Raw genomic sequence first — 25,715 nt, 5'->3', positions numbered from 1 at the left:
ATTTCGAAATTAATTTGTCGGTGAATAATGATAAACGATTGGAATGTTCGTTATTCGAAGAAGAACGATGGCCAAACGAGAAGTAAATATAAATATGCAATTCATCAGCACGTGTAATTGCAGAATCAGAACGTTTATCGATAAAATTTTCATTTACAATTAGAGGAAGAGAGCATTGTGCACTAGCATCCATGCAATAGGGTCAAAAGTACACGACTGAAAAAATTTAATGAATCCGTTTAAATCCGATTTTCGCGGTGAATTTGCACGATCCAAACCAATCGCATCGAAAATATGGCTTCCACATAAAATGCTAATTACGCGTATTTTTCGATTAAATTCCGTCAAATCGAAGATATTATTGTTTTACGTTTGACCTTTATTATTCTTTTTAATTATTAATAATTAATTTCGTGACCTACATCGAGTCATATTTTCATTGTTATTATTATGTCAATTATTAAATTTATTATTTTTATTATAAATTTGAAATTATATAGAATGTCACATTTTGATTTAGAAAGAATTAAATAAAATACCATTATTTATTGTTATCGATAATAATGTGTTATTAATAATTCGATATAATATCGTTAGATATTAGATAATAGATAAATAATTAAAATTTTAATTTTTTCTCATTCAGATAAGATATTACAAATTAATGATTATCTATAGATTAATATTTGAATTTTTAATTTTTTTAAAATATCAATAATATATATAGAAATGACTGTAAACTACAATATACTTTTTCAATAAAGTTTATTTATTTTTAATGCAACTTGTTACAGATAACATTTTTATATATTTTAATAATTTTGAATAATAAAAAGTAAGAAACTCCAACTATTTCTATTTATTAATCTAATAATATCTTAATAATATTATCGATATATCAAAAAATAAGATATCGATAAACGATAATCACAATGAAATATCTAGGAAACTAAGCTTTATTGAAAAAGTTTTTATAAAGAAATGTTTTAATCAAAAGTTATAGAATTCAGTAGATATTGATCTTGTCTTCATATTGAATCAAGATTAATCTGCATCACAATTAATTTGATTTTTTTTTAAATAAAAATCTTTATTTTTTTTTTGTAACGAAATAAAATGTAAATAAATAATAATTATAGAAAAAAATTTATTTAAATTTCAATTAAATTAATTTCAATAAATATCTAAAGAAGAATTAAAATTGATATTATAACCTAACCTCTGGACATTAAGCACAAACACACATAATATTTCATAAGATCGTATTACACATATAGCATAAACAATTCTCGAAGACAAGAAGATAGCCCACATCGTAACGTCGGAATATTAATGTCCGAAATGGGACAACTGTCCTTCGAAACCGTTTATCCGATATTGCGCGAACATCTCTCTGATATTGACACTCGATATCCGCTTGACTACAAACTTTACATGGTAACATAACCTATTAAGCGTAATATCCAATTTATTCAACACCCGTACTGGTCAACAATATATACCATCAACGATATTCCCCTTTGACATTTCCTTTACCATTTCTCCTTATCATATCCCACTCATTTATTCATCACTGAATCTTCCACGAAAATGTACAAGAGTAAAGGTTAGATTAAGTTAGGTTATAGAATTACGAAGCAGTGGTAACAACGATATCTCAGAGATATCCGAATACAAACTGAGTAATAGCATTCGAATAACGATGGTGGTTTGGAAACATAGCTAATTTAATAGCAAAGCATAGATGAACGTTGTCTTTATTATATAGTATACTTGTTCAAGGCTTTGTGCAATCGATCGATATCAATTAGTGAAATAAAAATGATCAAAGAGTAATATTACGATTTCTAAAACTGGAAAATATTTTTAACAAATGTTTTACGAAATAACATTTTAACAGATATTTTAGAATATAAAACCATGTTTATTAATATTAATAAATTATATTTTTGAAAATTAACGTATGAGATTCAAAAGAATAAATCTATTTTAGTAAAATTCAAATTCATAGACTTTTTTCTAACTCTTTATAACACCATTTATTGCATTTACAAAAGAAAAATCTAATAGTTACGAATGATTTAAATAGAACAAAGGAATATCGCAATTAAAAAAAAAAAAACTTGTAGATTAGGCATTTTTTTCGATATTCAATAATTTTTAAATATATTGTAAAAATAAATATTTGAAAAAACTTTTTTCTCTCACGAAAATATCGAATTCTCTTAGTTTCAGAGATATTTGTAAAAAATTACTATTACATTGAAATTCAGTTATACGTTCATGTAAGTACATCAGTATGCGATCGACGTTTATCTATTGTTTTCATGAATACATCGCTGGTGTTCGAAATGTTTGACGAGTGAACCAATCAAAAAGTACTTTCTCATCGATTTTGATTGGTTGAAATATCTCAATCCCAATCTATAACAAATTTGGGCATTTAGTGAATCGTTCAGATATAAAATAGAAAATATAATATTTAAATATAAAACATATAAAATATAAAAATAAAATATATAAAACAATCTTTGAGTGATCGAAATTATAATGATATTGTTAATAAAGCTATAACAATAGATAAATACGATTTTGATATATTATAATATATTATTATTATAATTAATCATTTTAATTTTATCAAAATATTATATATTATCTTTAGAATTTACATATTATGAAAAATCTATTTTTATTGAAAAGTTTTATTTATGTAGAGGTTATAATAAATTATACATAGAAAAAATTTTTTTAATGGATAATATCTTTGAGTATGTAAAATCAATTTTTAAATTATCATTTTTTCATGTTTTGCGTGCTATTTTAATTGATATATTTTTTTTATAATAGAACATTAAAACTTGAATATTTTATAATTTAATATTTTACTTTATCTTATACAAACCTATTAAAAAAGTTATATTTTTTTATTAAAAGTTATAAAATAAAAATAGTAGTAAAACTTTAAAAATTGATTTCATTGAAAATAATATTCCATTAATAAAAAAATTATTCTATATATAATATTCTATATATAATCCATCATATCCAATATATTTCATATAAAATAGAATAATTACTTTGATAAATTTATTAATTAAATTTATATGAATATACTTATTGATTGTACACATATATAATTACATACATAATTTAAATTATATTACTAATATATCTCCTTAATACTTAATTATCTCATTATTTATTCGAAAATTATTTCTATTTGGATATCTCATAATTTCACATACTTGGAAAATTTGTTCTATCCGAATCTCCCAGATATACTCATTTTAATGTCCGTAGATACAAATAGAATTTTGCAAATTCAATTGAAAGAGTCAGAATATAAGCATTAGTGAGATATTAATCATGAATCACAAACAATCATCTTATTTTTTGACATTTTTTGACAATTTATAAATAAGCAAAGAAGAAAAAAATGCGTGTAAACAAATAAGATATCGATTCTCGACATACATGAATTCAAGCAATAAGCCACGCAACTGGTGACTGGGACTCTTCCCACTCACTAGACTCTCTCGCTACATTTTTGTGGAATGGGATAAGAAGTAAGAAGAGATAGGATATTCTACTAACTAAGATTCTATAATATATTTAACATATCAAATATCAATAAACGAAACTCGTAATTAGTGCACATGAAAGAGGCAATGACTATTGACTATTGGCTGGCATTAAAGAATGAATTCGTGAAAAACATCATCATCATTATAGTTTATATTTTTGTCTATTTATTTTCTTTATTTATTTATTTATATTTCTATTTGTTGTATTACCTATTGTATTAGTTTTGTTATTGTGCATTTATATTTAATTTTATATTTATAGTATAAATTTATATTTATTATATATAATATTTATTATATATTATAAATATATAATAAAAATATATATATATATATATAAATATATAAAAATTAGCAATAACGATGGATTCTTAAATGGACAAAAAACTAAAAGCTTATATATATATAAAGCTTTATTCACGAAAATAGCAAACATTACGAAAATTCTTCAAATAAAAATAACGAACGCTTATTCGTTTTTTCTCTTTTTTGAGGGCGCCACAATAACAAAGGATCACGAGAAATTGGTCGTTAAAGCGAGAAAAATCCCTCGAGAGAAAAAATGCGTCAAATGAGGAGACAAAACCTCATTCTAGGGATGTCTCTACAGCACATATCTCTTACGTAGAAATATTGGTCGATTTTTTTTGGTAACTGATTCTCCAGCTGAGCCTTAACTCGTTATTTCGACAATTTATGCGATCATATCGCAACTTACGAGTTGACTACTAAATAAATCAGATCCTCCTTCTTGAATCGTTCTCTCTCTCTCTCTCTCTGTCTGTCTCTCTCTCTCTCTCTCTCTCTCTCTCTCTCTCTCTCTCTCTCTCTCTCTCTCTCTCTCTCTCTCTATCGACAAGTTAAAAAATCAAATTTAGAATTATTTTTCGTTATTAATTTTTCGCTTTATCAACCATTTTTTAAGATTACATAAATATATAATTAATACTGGAAATTAATTTCGATTAATTGAAATTTTGCAAATTGGATTTATTCAAAAACGAAACTTCAATCAAAAAAATTGTATTCTTTTTTTTTAATTTATTTTTATACATAAAAATCTTTTACACTAATCTTTATCATCAATTACACGTTGATCTTATATAGTTTTGTTTTTATGAATATATATTTGCTATATATTATTTGCTATTATAAATATTATATTTTTAAAATTTTTTTTACACATAGAAAATTTAAAAATTATTAAATTAATAATATTATATAATATCTACATTTTAGTTTTTTCAATTATGAAATATAAGTATAAATTTAAATATAAATTTAAATATAATTTAAATTAAATTTAAATTAAATTTAAATATAAGTATAAATTAGAATATATCTTAAATTCTCTAAAAAAAAAGATAAAACTTATATTAATTCCATAGTTTAAAATAATTATTAAATTTTTTCATAAATTCTATTTATGATATAGCCCATAGAACTTTTTTAAAAAAGTTCTCGCATTATAAATCCCCATGAAAATAAATGAAAAAAATTCTCAAAAATAAATATATATTTTACTTTAAATAGAATTAAATATAAAAATATAAATATTAAATATAAAAAAAAAATTTTTTTTTATTACGGATTTTTTGTTTATCAATATTAAACAAATTTTCAAAACCCAAAGAAACTTTTTTATTTCGATATATCTAATATATCCTGAATATAATAAAAAATATACAAAAAATATAAAATTGCCTTCTTATTATTATAATACAAATCTTCCGATATATAAAAAAATTTTCTTTACAATTTAAAAAAAATTTAAAATAAGTCGTAAAACGAGAAGAAAAAGAAAAATGTGAGATCTCGAAATATGTTCGTAGGATTCGGAGCTATGCATTTCCCTGGGGTTGAGTTTGCAGTATCTTCGAATGACGGTGGTTTGTTGGCTGGCTGCGATGTGTCATCATCTTTATGCCACGGTCGCATCGATTCCACGGCGTGACGATCCACCGACTTACCTCAAGTACAGCATCTTCGCCTGGGGTGCACCATTTCTCAATCTCGCCGTTGCCATTTTTCTACAGATTCGCGAGGCGAGCAATATTTGGAACATTGTGGATCTCACGCCTTTTAATTGCTGGTAAATTTTACTCTTTTATTTTTTTTTGCTTTTTTTTGGATGAATTTCGTTTTATTATGTTGTAAAAATTTTTTTTCTTTTTTCCTTTTATTTACAACAATCCTTATCAATTTTTGTCTTTTTCAGATAAATAAAGGAGTAGTTGAAAATATTTAATTTTGTACAATTAATTTAAATTTTTATGGAATATTCATAGTATTATATATAAATATTATGATATAAATATTGTAAGTTAGATATAATTTTAATTAAATCTTGAGATTCAATTAATTTAAATTTTCTTTAACAGAATATTCAATATATACTAATATATAAATATTATAATATACAAATGTTAAATGTGATTGTATTGAAGAAAAAGAATTGTTTTTTATTATAAATTCATCAATATTTGTATTGAGAAAAAATTTTTCATGAAAATTTTCAGAAATATATGGAAATTCATTAAAAATAATTGATTATTAAATATGCTGAATTTTTGAAATGCTGTTATAAATGTCAAATATAAAAATATATTAAAGTAGTCTGATAAAATAAAAGGTATATAGTAATTGAAACTGTCTTATACATTATCAAAGAGAACACAATGAAAAAAATAAAATTATTATAGAAAAAAAATCAGTTTGACTATTACAAATTCTGGAAAAATTTTTTACTATAAAATAAATATAAATATATACAAAGAAATAAATATTTTCTATCTAATATTTTTTGACATTTTTCATTTATGTTTTTACTATTAACATTGAAATTATTAATAAAAGTTTTATTTTTTCTTTATTTTTTTACTTTATTATTATTTATTTCAAACCTGTTTAACATTCTTATACGTTTCATATTTATTTTATAGCATTATATATATATATATAATTTTGAAAAAATACTATCATATTGACATGTTTTTCATCGATATTTAATATATTAATTTCATTTTTGATAGATTATGATATTTATTTTAAATTATTTTTAACTTCCTATTTTTTATTTTTTAATAAAAAAATGATTTTTAAATTATGAATGTTATAACATATGTATATATAAATAATAGTATGAATAAATATTTAATTCTTATAATGGATCCGAAAAATGCTTGCAAATAAAATGTCAATTGCAAATAAAATTCTATATATATATGTATTTTTTTATTGGTTTTTAACATAATAGAAAAATAATTAACATGCCTTCAAAGCATTATACATATGATTAAAAATTTTATTTTTTCGAATTTGTTTGGTACAAGCATATTTTTTAGACTTATATAAAGATTTCACAAATTGACTAAAAAAATTTAATTAATATAATTCTTAAAATGATTTCAAATATTTTTTTCCTATAAGAATTTTCTTTACGGTTTTGTTGATAAATTATAAAAACATTGGGTAATCATAGAGCGCATAGATTTGTGTAGTATCGGTTATGTACAATCGATGAATAATCAGATTCGAAACAAATCGAAACAATATATCAAAGCAAGTGTGCAAAATAATTATTGGGCAAAAGTTATATCGAATTATATCTTATTTATCATAATAATGATAAATAATAATTAAATAATTAGTTTTTATTTCAAAAAAAATAAAAAAATAAAATAGTTTTTATTTAAAAAAAATCGAATTTATTCAAAATAAATAATTATACGAAAAATTCTACAAAAAAAACGAATTAAAAAGCTTTTCTAACAGATAAATAATATATATTTGAAATAAAAAAATAAACAATAAGTTACAATCTGTATTGAATTAAAAATAATTTACCAAATAATTAAATTAAATTTATTTATTTAACTGAAAATTCAACTCGAACTAAATATATCACTTAAAATATATCACTATATTCCATCACTGGATCAATATTATTAATTGGACGAATTAATTTATGATAAATTAGCACAAATCTGATTACAAATAATTCATCATCAAAAAATAACAGGAAAATCATATATTATTGCGTGCTTATCGTTCACTTCACTGTACAATCACTAATAACACCCATCACTTGTAATCCAATAATAGGATTTAGTTAAAAGAACTGAATTTATATTTCTCGAATTATTTCCATGATAGAGAAATTGATAACTCAAGAAGGATTAAAATGTTACTTTGCCTTACTTTATAATTAAAAATAATAAAAATAAAATAATATTAATAATAAAATTATGTAATTATTTTAGGTAATTCTAAAAGAATTTTATTACGTTATATTACATATATTATATTACATTATTCCAATATCCAAAATATACCATATAACAATACATTAATCATAAGATTGTCGGACGAAGACTAATTTTCAAAGCTTGACAGCCTATTTTTCATACTTTGATTTCAGAATAATAGAGAGGGAAAAGCTAAATTAATGAGAAACTACGCGATTGGTACACCGCCTATCGGAATACACGTAAAATACAGAAATATAGTAAATTGTGGCTTTTTCCAAACATGATTTTTATCGTTATTGTATTGTCATGACATTAAATTTAGTATTGCAATATGTTATTATATATATATATATATATATATATATATATATTATAAAAATTATGTTTAATATCGTGTGAAAATATATTTTAACGGTTTCGGTAGACGGCATCGTGTAATTTTCTTTCTAGTTAGTTTTTTCCCCTATATTATTCGCAAATTAGTGATTAATATCAAATCGGGTCTTGAAACTTAATTCAATTTTTCATTGATTTCATTAATATAATATTTATAATAATATATTTCTATATTATTGGTATCATAGTAAATCGACATTTATTTTGTGAATATAACAAATATTTGGTGACGATGTAGAAATAAATTCGCATTTTATTAATTTTGATACGATTTTTTTTATGTTTATTGACATCAGTTGACAATTTGAAAAATAATTTGATTGGCCTTTCAAAACGATTCGGCCTAACTATATATATTTGATATTACCGAATAATTTTGCCAATTGATAAATCTGATACAATTTAATAATTTACATAATTTATGTATATACTAAGTAATACAACATATTTTGTAAATATTAATAATTAAGTAAATATTTTAATATATGTTTCAACTATAAAAATATACAATCGATTTATAATTTAAAATAAACGATATTTCGATATTTTTACATTACCAACTTTTATTTTATTTTAAAATCAATAAAATTTTTTTTCAAAATTTCTATCTATTTATTAATATTTATATATATTATAATAATATATAATTTATATATAATATAATTTTTGATTCTTAAATTTAAAACAAATATTGATTTTATCATATTTTATCATATAAAGAAAAATGCAAAGCGATACACGTATCTATTCATATTTTTCTTATTTTTTTATATATCAAGTTTTATGAAATTCAAATTAATAATTCAATGTAGGTGAATATATGTATGAATATATGTATTATGGGAATTTCTTATTCTTGGTGTACGATCGCATCATAAACTTTTCTGAAAAATGTAAAAGATGAAAAAGAATTTTTCTCATATTTAGTTTTTTTTTATATGCGTCCAAATAAATATACATTTTGGATTTTGTTATATTTTTCCATTTTATAATTTTTATATTTTTTCCTTCGATTTTTGATATATTTAATATCTTTAATTATTCTTAAAATATTTAAAATATTAAATATTATATTTTAAATATTAAAATATTTAAAAAATGTTAATATTCATTTTTATAAAAAATGAAAAACTGAATCGATTGAGCCAATGTATGATTGTATAATATAAAAAAAAATTTTATATTATATAAAAATTATATCAAATTGTACCCAATTATTCAAATTATTGTCTGAAAATTTTTTTGATATGATTAACATTTTCGAAATTATTTCAATTAATAATTTGAAATTCAATTGACAAAAAGTAAAAGAGAATGAAAAATGAAGGACAAAACAAATATTCTTATGATACATATATATTTATATTCATTTATATAATATATATATTCGCATAATTGCTGAATATTTACAAATATATACAGAATACGATTATAACATGATTATGATAATACTAATTTTGATAATTGGTTCGAAAATTTGTTACAGGTTTATGGGAACGAAGGCAACAATTTACACGTATGGTTTGCCAGTCTTCCTGCTGCTTCTTTCCGCCGGTTATTATTTAATCAAAGCTGCAATTGTGTCCAGGTATATCAATTTTCGTAAACTCATTTCGTTTCATTTGTTGTGTTGATCCATAAATCTGTTCACGAGAAAAAAAAAATCAAATTGAGAAATAAACGAAAAAAGAAGGGAATGCATTGTGTATTCATTGGTTACTGTACGCTTGTTCGATTTTCATCGCGAGTGACTATGTATAATTCAGTGGAACAAATCGAATCTTCGCTCGGGTTGATTTACTATTAATCTTTCGACAAGCTCGGATATCTATCGATTTATGGATTGGCTCGATAAATGTGATACAAATTATTATTTCTCTTTGGCAACAAGGAATTTTAATTTAACTTAGAATAATTATGGAAAAGATGCAGCTGTATCTTACTAACAGGATTCAAGAAAATTTGAAGAAGCGATAAAGAACGATATTCAATTATTTTTTGATAATTTTTATAATTTATAAATCTTTTTTTTTTTTTTTTGATTAAATTGTTACTGTAAATAAAAAATTTGAAGATAAATGGAACATCCATTTATATCATTTAATATATATTACGTTTTGAAAAGAATGTATCAAAAAACTATATACATTATATTATAAAAAATATTAATTAAAAAACATTCAAAATGTCTGTATCAGGATATTATATTGAATACAATTCAAACTGTTAAAATGATTGATTTCCATTTTGATGAAGCATATTTTAATCAATCTTTTGTTACAGATGATGATATTCTGCATAATTTTTTTACAATAATCCTTAAATTTCACCACCAATTATTATTGAAAAACTCAATATTGATAGATCGAATTTGGCATTTAAAAAATTGAGTATATATTGAAGTGATATGTGGGTGCCATATTTGTTTATCAGAGCGAACAAATTGAATCGAGTTTCTGTCACTGTTTCCTTGTTTGGCTGATTAAATAACGTTTTTTGAATTGATCAATGATAATAAACTTTTGTCTGCAACTATATTCTATGATGATTGAATGATTGAAATTAACAATAGGTTAATCTTTTCAGAAATTATTTATCTAATACTGTTTAAATAATTATGAAAAGTGTTAAATATTATTGAAGAGAAATAACTGAATACGATAAAGTATTTAAGTATTTAAGTATTTAATATATTATGAGAAAATTATAAATTAATTTAGTAAGTTTGTTTCGTATATTTTATTAATGATTTATTATTTATATATAAACATATAAATATTAATAAAAATAATAAGTAATAAGTAATAAGTATAATTGAATATAAATAAATAGTAAAAGTATTTAATTATAATTTATATAATATAATAATAAGCAATACTTTTTGCTAATTAATGAAATATATTTATATTCATATTAGTACTGTCTAGATAAAAGTCGATTCGATCAAGTTTGCGAATTTTTATTAAAATTCTATATAGTAGGACGTTATCTAAACTAATTAGAGAACAAATTTGTTCGAACAAACAGGGATTAAATTTTGAAATTTAATATAACACGAAACAATTAAAGATTAAGTAATTTTTTAATAATGGATATTGTTTTATTATATAAAAGAATATATGTATATCTAATATAAGAAACAATTAGAAAAAAATTATAGAAAGAATATAAATTAAATTAAATCATATCTTAATTAACAATTTGAATATCCAAATTTTGAATAATCCATATTCTTATTATATTTTATACATATATTCTCTTTGACATATTGCAAAAATATTTTAAATTTACCATGTTATCATGTTATATTGGATTTTTAACTATTATAATAATAGAAATGAACGTGAAGCAGATATAATTAGAGCTGAAAAAAATTCAAAATAAGTTAATATAAATATTAAAAAATCGAAATATTTCTATAAACAAGTAATAATTTGAAAATATTATTTTATTTAACGTTAAACCACAGCCAAATATAATTTATTTACTATGTAATTCGGATTTGATGTAAATCAAATATTTATCTTCCGATTAATCGAAACGCAGTAAATATTAAAGATAACTGTGTACTATATGTTTAACTTCAGTACCGCTCCTAGAAATCGCGGAACCCGGATCAACTTGAGAATTTTAAGAAAAAAAAAACTTTAAGAAAAATCTATTTGCAAAATTATATATCATTTTTCAAGAAATAAAAATATTTTTATATTATCCATTTGAAAGATTTTCCTCAATATTGTAATATAATTGATCAATTAATAAAGTATTAAATATATATTTCAGAAAATTTAGTTTTATAATTGAATAAAATTCCATTACATTTCAACAAGATACTATTTTGATATAGTATTTCTGATCATTGTGTCACTTGTTTCAAGTAAATTGAAAATATATTTTTATATTTAATTACTTAAAAATTAATTTAATTTATATCTTCCTATCAATTATTTTTACATTGCATGTGTATCATATGTTTTAGTAATATATATAGATAATAATTTGAATCAATGATCATACCACGTAAATAAATAAATATTGGTTCTCGTTCTATCATCAAAGTCAAGCTATATTGAACACGTACTTAGATAGATGTCACTTGGAAACACCAAGTGTGTTTTGTTGGTTACTTTTTTATTTCTTCTCAATTTTACAACGTAGATTAATTAGTTCTTTCTTTTATTTTATATTTTTTCAATCATATTGATATAAACTATTTTTTAGTCTTAAATTAATTTATGTCTGATTATTGCTATCTATTTCTTCTATTCCATTTTATGCAAATTATATCAGTATGTTCTTGCTTAGTTAACATAAGAAATCCAAGTTACAAAACACGAAAAACTGATAATATTTCGTTATGCTTTATCATTTTGGTATTTCTAGAATATCAAAAATACGGCATCTTTTCTATAATTATTTTATCACATTTCGATCGAAATGTATTATATTTTCTTAATATCTTAACAAAACGTTCTTCGATTTTATTTGCACAGATACACATGCAGTATGCAGTTGGAAATAAAGCAACGCGAAAAGATGAAAAGAAGAAGAGCGTTGCAAATGATTCTATTTTTAAAAGTGTGTATGATAGTGGGTTTCGTAGCTGGATGCGGTGTTGCATCTAGAATCTGGAAAATACCTTTTCTTTGGGCTGTATTCTGCACTGCACATTCTCTTCAGGTAATTAATAATTGTTTAATAATAAATAATATAAATTACAAATGAAATTTCTCACAATTCGAAATTCCCGCTTGACTTGTTTTATTCTATATGGCATTGCAGTATAAATGGTGTAATAGTATTTAAAAAATATATATATTTCGCGTAAATATCAATAATTTTATTTAAATTGTATAGTAAATATAATTGAAAATGATTTTCAAGAAAATATGAAATTCAAAGAATTATAATGTATTTTAATATATTATACATTTTTAATTAATTCAAAAAGCAATTAAAATATTTTTTCAGAAAAAATGTGAAAATAAAAAAACTTATTGTAATTCATTGAATATAATTTTTATATCTTCTTAAAATAAAATAATTTAAATGATAAAAAAACAATATAATTGCATCATGATGCCAAATATCTGAGATTATTTTAATTATACAAATATTTAAAATATATTAAATATTTTTATTTAAATATACAATTGGATAATTTAAATTCAAAAACAGTCATTTTATTTGCAATAATTTAATAATATATCCATAATTTATCAAATTATCAATTTTAAACATAGTAGAGCATTAATTTATTTTTAATATCACAATTATAATATTTTAAATATTTAATAATCTTTTCATAATTCTTTTCTTCTTCTAACTAATTATAAATCATACAATAATTTTAAAAAGAAAATATTTAAACTATTATATTTTTCTTGAATTAAAAATTTATTTTCAAATTTATATGTTGGAAAGAAATTATGTAGTGAACTATTACTTAAATACATTTTTTGAATAAATAATATTATAATATTATTTAATTTAATTAAATTCGATTTTAATAATATTTTTATTATTATTTAGTGTTGTTAAAAAAATTTAATTAAAATAGATTTATTAAGTTTATTAAAAATATTTCCTTGCAATTAATGTCATATTACATTTAAGTGATATATTAATATCAATTTACAATTTTAATATTTATTTGCTCATATCCTGAAATATATTATTAAATATTCTGTAACTTATGGAAGTTATATGGAGATATATAAAAAAAGTTTTTAGAATTCTTATTAATTTAAAAAAATATTTATTTTCTTCTCAATATCTTTTTTAAATAAATTTTTCATATATTTAATGTTTATATTTTTTCTTATCATCAAAAAACTTCAAAAGCACACTTTTTAACATAGTTTATCCAACAATTTTATTTTTATAAAATCTTCTTTAAAAAAAATTTTATTTTTTTTTTTTTTTTTGAATATAAAATATTGAAGAATCAAATCTCGTATTTCGCTTCAAAAAAAATAATCTTCAAACGAATTTTTACAAAACTATATTTTTCGAAGTATTTTATATTTCTATATATCATGTAAAAATTTGTTCAAAAATTGCAATTATCCCATCATTGAAGATTTAGATCTTTTATAATAAAAATATGCTTTATTACACAGTCTAAAATGCATTCACTTAAAGTAATTTCTCAAAGAGGGCGCTTTGGAGCATACGTGAAAGATGGTTGGAAATTGGGGCACGCGAGTTTCAAGGCAAACGGTTGGTAAATGCGAAACATCTGTACCATAACGAAACCGAATTATTCATACGAAACGAAGCCAAAACTACTGTTGAAACTGATGCTGTTTCACTGCTGGTACTTTACTTATTCCGTTGGAGAAAGGGTGCAAAAAAGCCTCAAGAATATCTCCTACGAAAGGAAATCGTAAAATTTTCATAACGAACCAAATCTTATTTCTGCTTGGTATGTAACGTTTCAGTCGAAAATTTCACGTGATGAAACGAAGAAACGGAATAAAAGCAAACTACAAACATCTCTTTAAAAAGATTGATTCATATGAATTTCATTGTTATGTTGTGCATAACTTTTGTTTCGAAAGAAGTATATTTTTGCTGGTTGATAAAATTATAAAATTGATATAAAATTAAAATCATAACATTTTCAGCTGAAAATTTCACATAATAATAAAAGAAACAAATTGAAAGCAAAAGTACAAACATCCCTTTAAAAAAAATTGATTTTTTTTATGAATTATATTATTATTTTATATAGTTAAATAATAAAATAAAATATAGTTTCATATAGTTAAATAATAATAACTATAAATAAGTTATATCTCTTTTCTGACTTTAAAGAAAAATATGTATATGTTCTGATTGAAGATTATAAAGAGTGTTTTATTTGATTGACGGTGAAAAATGTTTCAGATAAAACATTAAGTGCTATTAAAAGTGTTACATTAAGTGAAACATTAAGTGTTATTTTTCGTGAGAAAAGATTACATGTCAATTTTAATACAACATGCATCGATATAGCTCTATAAAGAAAATTTTCTATAAAAGAATATTAATTTAATAGAAATTATTAGAAAATATTTCAATTTGAATTTTCTAAGATATTAGTCTAAAAATTTAGAAGATATTTTAATTTGAATTTTATGAAATTTATTGTACGAGAGACAAATTTATCTTTCAAAAGATTTTTTGCCAAAAAATATCCTTATATACGTATTTATTCATTATGACCAGGATTGAAAAGAAATTTGAGACTAATTTTAAAATATTTTAAAAAATATTTAATTTGAAAGCGTTTTTATCTTTTTTTTCTGATTTATATTCTGTTTCTATGTATTTTCATGTATCCATTAGAAAAATTATATTTTCTTAACGAGATGTCAACGATTATCATCGACTATCATCGATTGTCACATTATGATTATCGAATGATTATCGAATATTTGTGTTATCGAAAAAAATATAATAAATGCAAATAAAAATATGAAATATATTTTATACAATTAATTTAAAATTCTGTCGATTGATAATGCTAATTGAGCATCACTCTCTAATTAATTATGTATAGTAACTTCCGGAAATATTCGAAAACGATTTTATACAGAAATTTATCTAATTCAAAAATCTTGATTTTAATAAAAATTTATATAAAATATAGTATAAGCTATATTTGAAATAATATTTTTATTAACAGAAAATTTCTTTGAGGAAATGAAATTTCTAAAGTTTTTTAGTACGTTTTTAATACTTTCATCTTTTGAATAGAATTTTCTAAAAATTTAAAAAAAAAATAAAATTTTAATTTATCTTATACTATCTTATATTATTATATTTAAAATACAAAAAAAATACTGGAAATTTAAACATTTCTTTAAAAGATATTCTGTTAACAGAAAATTATATCATATATAAATTACTGTACTTCAAAATTTCTCACAGAATAATAACTTTTAAATCATATTTTAAGATCATTAAAATCAATGAAATAGTAGTTTATCGATTCACCATATTTTAAGAAATAATTAATTCTTTATAAAATCTTAATATATAAAAAAAAATATATCTTAAAATTATTCAATAATTTTTACCACTAAATATTTATTATCATGCTCTATTTAATTGTTTATTTAATTGCTAGAGATATAAAATTTTAATTTATTTTATTTTACAATTAGTCGATGATAGAAAATTGTAGTTACTAAAAAAAACAAAGAGAAATTAAAAAGACCAAATATTTAAACAATTTATGTTTCATTTACTGTTATTAGTGTGAAATTATTCACTTTATTGGCTCCCAAGATTCCTCCTTTCAATAGTGAAGTCCACTCCCAAACATATATTCACTAAAAAAACTAGGAGCATAATGAATAAAGAAATTCATTTAATATTTTATTAAATAATATATTTTTGCCTTTCTCTTTTTGGTTAACTTTTTTGAATTGCATTTGGTTTTTTTTTATTTCTAGCTATTTTATTGTTTCCCTAGAGGGCATAGCCGAAGTAAATACTTACGTGACCACGCGATTCTTTGTTAAATTACTTTGTCCTGGCTAATATATTTAGATACATAAATTTCCATTGAAGATCATTTCATATTTTTCACTAAATCTAAGAAAATATATTATGACTTGATATATATATATATATATAATATTTGTATTAAGTGCTATGATATTCATATAATATTAAGTGCTATGATATATAAAATTTGTATTATCACATAATATTTATAAAAAAAATAATTTGATTAGAATATCTAGAATATCTCGCTCGAATATTTCTAATATAGTGATATTAAAAAAAATATTTCAGATAAAAAATGTATAGTACAGAGGGAAATATTGATGTTAATAATATTTTGAAATTAATAATTATCATGTGAAAATTAACTTCATTTTTTTTAAATAAAATAGAATCATATAATTTTTAATGCAACAACGATTCTCAATCTCTTTGTAAATCAGTATACTGACAAAACAAAAATTCCAATACTACAATGATATCATGTTTAAGGATTTGAAATTTTCTCAAAATTTTCTATACATTAAAAAAGTAAAACATCTGTTGCAATTTAATTAAAGAAAATAAGTGATATTTTTTAAAAGTCAATATTTTCATTGATTTCTAAAAAGATAATTTATAATTCATTTTAGTATATTGTTTCTTATGGCGTAATATTTTATAGATTATAATATAATTATTATAGCGAATGCAATGGTTTCACATAAAATAAGATAAATTTAATAATAAATAAAAAAGAATACTCATTTTAATTAACATAAGAACATACATAAATTTAATTTATTATATATTTAAAAATTATTCGTATTTGTTGTCGTTAATTATGGAATTTATTTTGATTTAATAAGAAAAATAATTCTTTATAGCATTCATTATATATATAATGTTAATGTATTCGTGGGAGAATCAGTTTTGGATCAATTTGATAAAAAACTGATAAATAATGATAAATACAAAAATATCATTTATTTAATTTATTATATTTTTAAGTTATAAACAATTGAAATTTGTGTTAGATGAAGATAAAATGAGATAACTTTATTTTTGATATTTTATTCTATCTGTCCGAAAAAATTTTTTTATTTTTTCATTTATAATTCTTCAATCCTTCAATTTAATATATCGTTAAAAATTCTGAGCAATGAATATTTATTCGATTTCTATAAAATCTATAAAATTAATGTTAAATTAATGTTATATTTTTTAATAATATTAAAATAAAATACAATTTTATACGTGATAGCCTTTAAAAATTAATTAGTAAATAAGTACTAATAATAATAATAAATATAATGATATGCAAATATTTTTTGTCATTTATACACAATCATACACACAAATATTTTATTAATATTTATTAATATTTTATATTATATAATTGCAAAACCAACTTATAATATCCTATAAAAAATCCAGAGATATCACTTTACATCTTTTGTCAGAAAGCTTGACACATGAGCAATATAAAATTATTATTCCCATTTATTTTTTAACAAAACTTTTATTCGTAAAGTTTCTTTGATTAAAATAAAATCATGATATAATTCAAATTATATTTATATATTTAATAAGTGATAATATAACTTTTTTCTTTATATCTTAAACGAATGTAATTTAAATTATATTATGTAGTATATATTTTTTATCTTATTTTATTCAAAAAAATCAAAAAGACAATGGTAAAAGTTTTATTAAGAAAAAAATCAAGAATAAAAAAATTTTAACTTTCCATTAGCATTGTCTCATCGATATATTTTTCGAATACCTCAACTCTCAGCCATCTTTCTCTTTTACTTATTTTCCTTTTTCACACGTTCGATAAAGAACGTAAACAAACTTCAGGCTCCAATCAAAACATATCAGAAGAAAGAATTAATATCTTTGATAGATATCACTATATTATGTGCTTTAGCCTCAAAATTTTTACCCAATATTCTATACTGCATTATATATCTTTTGCATGGTTGGTCCATCGATTGATCGACCCAGGGATTAGCTGTAGCGCTGTCCGTCGCGTGCAACTGCAGAGTTCTCAAAGTCTACGCCAGGAAGTCGTACAAACAACCAAAACAACAGGTAAATTTATCTCTCTCGAAAGTTGTTCCTTCTTGTTGTTCTTATCTTCGAAACGAGAACAACTCCCATGCTCCTCGTCCGTATCTAATCTCTGTTATCGATGCTTGCCAATATTTTCAACCGATTCGAGAAAACTACCATTCTTTTCTGCCATTTCTTACAAAAAGGAGACAGAAAGAAAGGAAGAAAGGAAATAAACCAAACTTTAAGGGATTGGAATAAGACAATTTTATTTTCAACAATTTAATTCAACAATTTTAATTTAAACTAATTAAAAATCAAATATTACATTTATAATAAGTTTAATCTATTTATATAATAATTTAAAATCAAAAATTTAAATAAAATTTTAATAAAAAAATTTTATATAACGATTGATAAATAGTGATCGCATATTTTGTCATGATATGTATGTGCAGACATCAAATTCTAAGAACAATGTAATAGCAATCTTTGTTTACAAATATCTCAAAAACTAAGCTCGATTCGATTATACGTATAAAAAAAAATATTGTTCAGAATTTCCTTCTCTATAATATATTTAAAAATCATTGAAATCGGAAAAGAGATAATTTTTCGATTTCATAATATCTATAGAAAAAAGTGCCGCATGAAATTGTTCATATGAAAATCGATGCTTTTACAGATTGCGCATTCTAGCAGCAGTATGCAACTGCTCGCACCTGCACCAGACCCGGTCTAAATTCACGGATCTTTAGACTACTTTTGGACGAAATCAACCAGAAAAGGATAGAAAATAAAAAAAAGCCCATCGAATCCAAGGATTCCCATTATTTTTTCACACAAATATATCTCTCGGCCTCTTTACAAAATATTCTCATAATTGTATATCTGTATTTAATTTTCGTTTCATACCATATTTCAGGGAAGAGTCGATTTTCCTCTTCATTTTCTTTCGTTTTGTTTTAACACTCGAAAAATACAAAACGTTCGAATTAAAATTACAGTGATTTCCAACCATTTCCTGCTCTCCTATTTTTTTAAAAGGTTAAGAAGAATCTCGGACGTTGGTAAGACAGGAAACTGCATGACAAAGCAGTCACAATTTATTTTAAATTAGCTTTCCGCTTTCCATTTTTCGCACTCAGAGTTTGTGAATATTTTTCGACTACAGATTAGATTTTTCCTATTGAAAAACTGTACAAAATACCACACTCCAATCCAACGAAATTCGAAAAATCAAATTTCACGGACCTGTTAGTGACTACAATAGACGCGAATCGCGAACAGATAACGTCGAGATAGTTGCGTCAACGAATTGGGTTAACGTAGTATCACGATTCTTAAATTTCGTGCATTTCGAATTTTAAATCGTAAAAAAAAAATGAGCAATATATCTCAAATTTATTTTGACGATATTTTTGCGAAACTATTATTGTGATTTTTTCTTGATAGATAATTCAAAAATATTAATTTGTTCCAAATTATACAAAATATCACGTACATTCACATATACCGTTCAAAAGTTTAGAAACAATCATATTTTTGCATTAAAATAAAAAAAAATATTTTATAAATATTATAAAAGGAACCATTCATAATAGATTTTATTAACATTGATAAATATTTTAAGTAAACAAAAATTAATAGATCGAATGCCTAAATTGTATTTTAAATTATATCTAAGATTTTTGTGTAGTATACATGTATTATTTTATTATTGAGCATTTTTTTGTAATAAATAAGTAATAAATAAGTTTAATACGATACTTTCGATGGTTTTATTTGAAATTCTTTTTATTGTTTCCAAACTTTTGGACAATAATGTACATATTATATTTTTGTTTAATATTTATTAAATATATTTTCCTATAAAGTACCAATTTTTTTCATTTTTTATAATTCATGGAAAAATTAATGAGCAATATTGAATGAATTTAATTCTTTGATATATGATTTAATTGAGGTTATTTTTTATATATAGATAATAAAATTAATTTAATTTTCTTTCGCACGTCAGTATTTATTATTATATTTTCATTAAATTTTTACTGTTTTTATTTTATTTTTATTTATGATCAGGGTTGCCACTTCTTCGATTTTCGATTTTTTTTGTTATCATAAATCTTTAGACTTTAGTTTTTTTGGAAGTTATATATCAAATTAATAAAAAAAATTATTAACTTTTTAATTATAAAAAGTTGTATTATTTTTAGTAATTTTAATTAATTTTGTAATAAAAAAGATATTAATTTATTTTACTTTATATTAAGATAATAATAACTTTATAGTAATATTTTAACTACTATAAAAAATACATTATGTTGTAATAATATTACTAATATATAATTTTATTATATACAAATTGTTGTTAATTACACATTTATATTTTGTTATATACGAAATTTTAATAATTCAATTTTAATAATATTTCAGTTTTATACTATAATAACTTTATTTGAAAGATAAACTTAAAAGAAATTTTTAACTAGATATTTTTTAATCAAAATCACGAAATAATTAAATTAGATAAATCATCATCATATTTTCAACAATTTATGCCGTGAAATTTGAATTATAAAATATAGAATATTTATTTATCTTTCTTACATTTCAATTTTTTATTTATTTAAATTTTTTTATTTATGCATATATATATAATTTGTAAAATTATGAGATCTTTGAAAAATATTGAGATTGATTTTAAAACAACTTGAAACTAAAATAAATATAAAATAAGCAATCAACATTTTTACATATTAATTTTTATTGCCTTAGAAATGTATTAGCATTCTGCATATAATTATACTTGTCTATTGTTCATTCAATAATAGTGTTTGCAATATTAACAAACAACACACTATATCGTTATACCATAAGAAATCATTTTGTTTTATCGTTGAAAATGTAAGGATCAAGTAAGTAAAATACTCATACATTAACTTTTTTAATATTGTCAATAGTAAATTTTTATTATTTTTTTAATTAATTTGGTTATACAATTACAAACTATGTATTATGATATTTTTATTATCGTATCTATTTTTTTTTTTTTTACATCGAAATAATACGAACTTTTTCTAAATTTACTTACTGAAATAAAATTATATATTTTTATAGTTGTATTTTTATATATCTACTTTTTAATTAATTATAAATATTATAATATATAATCCCTATTTATATAAATATATACAAAAAATTGCTTTATTAATCAAAAAAGTAGAGTATTTTTTTTATATAGCTTATCATTAATCAATAAATCATTAACAACCAAATCATTAACAATCAAAATAATAGATTTTATATTTTTTATTTTTAATTATTGAGAATATGTTTTTGTATATATTATATTGAAATATAATAATTATAAATATATCCATATATTTATTTTTATTTTAATTTTACATTAATTTAATTTTTTATATTATTATATTTATTATATTTAAAATACTTAAGAACTTATTATAGACCAATGGTTCTAATATTAATTTTATTAATTGGACAATATAAATACGAATATGATCAGTTATATTTATTATTTTTGCTGGAAATATCAATATTAATCAAAATCGGGGATTATTTCGTGATTTTGATTATAGAAACGCTTTCAACATATGCACGTCATCTGTCGTCTAAAGATGCAACTATCAATAAATTATTGACATCTTATTGATACTAATGTTATATCGATAATATCGTTAAAATATCATAACAGTAAATAATTGTAAAAAAATTATTTAAAATTTATTTTTTTTTATTAAAATTTATCATAAAATTATTAAAAAATTTATTAAAACATCACACAAATTTAAATTCTTGGATTGCAATTTCTGACCTCCAAATTTATTTAATTTTAATAATCTATTGATTCTTGTCATTTAAATACCTTTTATAAGAAATAGATATTAAAAAAGAAGATAATAATAATATAAAATTCTAGTTTTTGAGTATAAAACTCTAATTTTTCAAAAACCAATTATTTCAATTTGGTTTTAATTTGATATATTCTTTTCACTTTTGTAAGAATTTTTATAAGATGCAAAATTTTTAATTTGATAATTTTATCTCTATTTAGAAAGTGTATTTTTTCATTCAAGAAAATTTTATTACAGATAATAAAGAACTTAATTTTTAAATAAAATATGATTTCCATGAATACATTAGTTAATTTGATAATATTTAACTTTTTATTATTTTTTATTTATATTTATATTCAGATAATTATCACAAAAAAATATAAAAAATAAATATTATTTTATTAATATATAAATAAATAATAAATAAAAATACATTTCTTATTAAAAATTAAAAATAATTTTTCAGTATTTTTCAGTATTTAGGTTTTATTAGGTTCTTTAAATTATTTATGAATATGCACTATAAAAATAATATTCAAAGACAAAAATTAAATGATATAAATATTACATGTGTATTATATATATATAATATATATATAATATAATATATATATAATATATATATATATATATATATATATATATATATATATATATATATATATATATATATATATATATATATAAAATTTTATATTAATAAAAAACAGAATTATTCTTTATTTAAAATTTCTTTTTTTTTCTTTATTTAAAAAAAAATTAAAATATTACGATAATATAAATATCTCAAATAGATGATAAAAGCTATAGATACATAATAATATACACTTATAGATTTTTATCAAATTTTGATAAAAAAATATAAATTAAAAAAATTAAAAAGTAAAATTGTGCATAAAATATTGATATAAAAATAAAAAATTAAAATATTTAATAATATAATTTAAAAAAAATACTTATAATATATTTTACATGATACTTTTTAGAAATAGAAAAACAATATTACAGCCAAAATACATCAATATAAATTAAATTAAAAATTAATATATTAATAATAATAAAATTAATATATATTATTGAAATATATTTTATTCAACGATATCTTAACGATATTATTTATATATATCAATAATTTTATTGATAGTCATTCTCATCACATAAGCAAATAGATCATTTACAATTTAATCAATATTTATTTCTTTCGGTTAACTTTAATTTTTAATTTTATCGGATTAATATTAATTATTCAAGAAACACAACGCGAACCTTTACTCGTTATCAAAAGAACCAAGAAACATGAATACTTTATCGAGAATCAGCACGAAATAGGAATGAAACATCGAAAATCGATTTACCGTGAAAGGAATTCAAGCGCGATGCGTTGGATTGCGTTGGAGCGCGCGTTCTCAGCGGTTTTGCGGCTGGCATCCACTGAAATGCAATTAACACTTGGTAATCACCTATACGATCACATTAGTATATCTAACCACCAGCACTTTGTAAATGTAAACACATATAATTACAAGAAAATAAATATTTTCGAATCCTATGGAAATAAGGATATTTGTATCGATTACTGTGTCCTATTGTGTTGTTTCAGAGTTCTTGATAATATAAATAGTTTTATTTGTTTAATTTTTATCGTATAACGTTTAATGTATATGTTCAAAGTATAATTTGACGTTTCTTCTATTGGTAAAAATTTCTTTGTAAGTGAAATGATGATATAATTTTAAATGATGATAGAAAAAGTTTATAAATTAATTATCAGCCAGTATTATGGTGAAAAATTATTGTGTTTTAATTATGTATTTTCTTATAGAATATTATATATCATATATTATCAGATGCTATGCTACATATTAATAAAGTTATCTTTTACCATTTTGTGAAAAGCTTTTTGTGAAAAATATTGATATATCACGTAAATCTTAACCACTTATTGTATAATATAGTAATAAAAATAAATCTAAAATTGATTTTAATTATTGCAAAAAAATAAAAGTATTAAAATTATTTTTAAATTGATTGTTTTTCAATAATTTAAATATGTCTTATAAATATAATATATTCTTATAATTTAATAGCAAAACTATCTTGTCTTTTAATTATAATTTAGTGTCTCATTAGTGAAAATTTGCAATCTAAATTTGCATTTAAAAATAGTTGAAGATAATTGTTGTAATGTTAAGTTATAAAATAATAACGTTAATTTATAAAATAATATTAACCTTATAGAATAAAAAAATTCGATAAAGAATTTTATTGTCTTTTTTTTTATAGCTATCAAATAAAAATTCGATACAATGAATTTAATAGTTAAGAGCAAAGTGAAAAATACATCAAAAAGTATGATACAATTTAATAAATTTAATAAAAATCTTGTAATTTTTAATTATTTCTAGTATTTTTATATATAAATAAGAATATTTTTGTTCAATTAACTATTATAATTTAATATAATTTGATTTTATTAATAAATTTTAATTTTTTAATTAAAATTGTAACTAAAATTGTAATCTCCGTTATGATACAAGACGCAATATTTTTTATATTTTTTAATCTCAATAATTCGATCTCAATCAAAATTTTTATTAATAATTTGAATATTACTTGTCAATTACTTATTATTATTATTCATTAAATTATACTATTGAATTGGCATTCAATACTTGTTACAGTACTGTTTTTATATAATTGATATGAACAAAATATCTGTTCCTGTAATAGAAAATTTTTTTATAAAATATAAATTCTAACTAAAACTTTTATTTTCAAGAATATTTTTTCTTATCTATCTTCTTCTACTTATTCTTATTAAAACTTAATTCAATGTGAAAACTTTTTTTTTAAAAAAATTTCATTTTATAAATATAATCTATGAAAAATTATATAATTGTTTCGAACTTAACGTAATATATATTTTTTATTTGATGGAAAGAAAAAAATGTCTTATTTCTCGAGCTTACAATTTGTCGAGCATTTCTTAAGCTTTTTGACAAAATATGAAAAAAAAAAAAATTAAGCAAATGAAATCAAGCATCAAAAATTTCTAGAATTAAAAAAAATAAATTTCTTCCTAATCG

General features: G+C 20.8%; 1 protein-coding gene across 2 annotated transcripts in view; it reads left to right on the top strand.

Annotated features, from left to right (window-relative positions):
* Positions 1–19,770, top strand: part of LOC108000367 (cadherin EGF LAG seven-pass G-type receptor 1) — a 144,139-nt gene extending 124,369 nt beyond the window's left edge. Inside the window, exons 4-8 of one of the 2 annotated variants that reach the window (XM_062086303.1) lie at positions 5,420–5,679; positions 9,720–9,821; positions 12,727–12,913; positions 18,722–18,808; positions 19,455–19,770. In XM_062086303.1, coding sequence (XP_061942287.1) covers positions 5,420–5,679; positions 9,720–9,821; positions 12,727–12,913; positions 18,722–18,808; positions 19,455–19,511 — 693 coding nt within the window. In that variant the 3' untranslated portion in view covers positions 19,512–19,770. Of the gene's footprint in view, positions 1–5,419; positions 5,680–9,719; positions 9,822–12,726; positions 12,914–14,355; positions 15,703–18,721; positions 18,809–19,454 lie in introns of those variants that run through there. The other variant, XM_062086305.1, reaches the window with a different exon arrangement.
* Positions 19,771–25,715: the final 5,945 nt, after the last annotated feature.

Source organism: Apis cerana, linkage group LG16, assembly GCF_029169275.1.
Source record: "Apis cerana isolate GH-2021 linkage group LG16, AcerK_1.0, whole genome shotgun sequence".
NCBI classification, from domain to species: domain Eukaryota; kingdom Metazoa; phylum Arthropoda; class Insecta; order Hymenoptera; family Apidae; genus Apis; species Apis cerana.
This window is presented reverse-complemented; position numbering and strand designations above follow the sequence as displayed.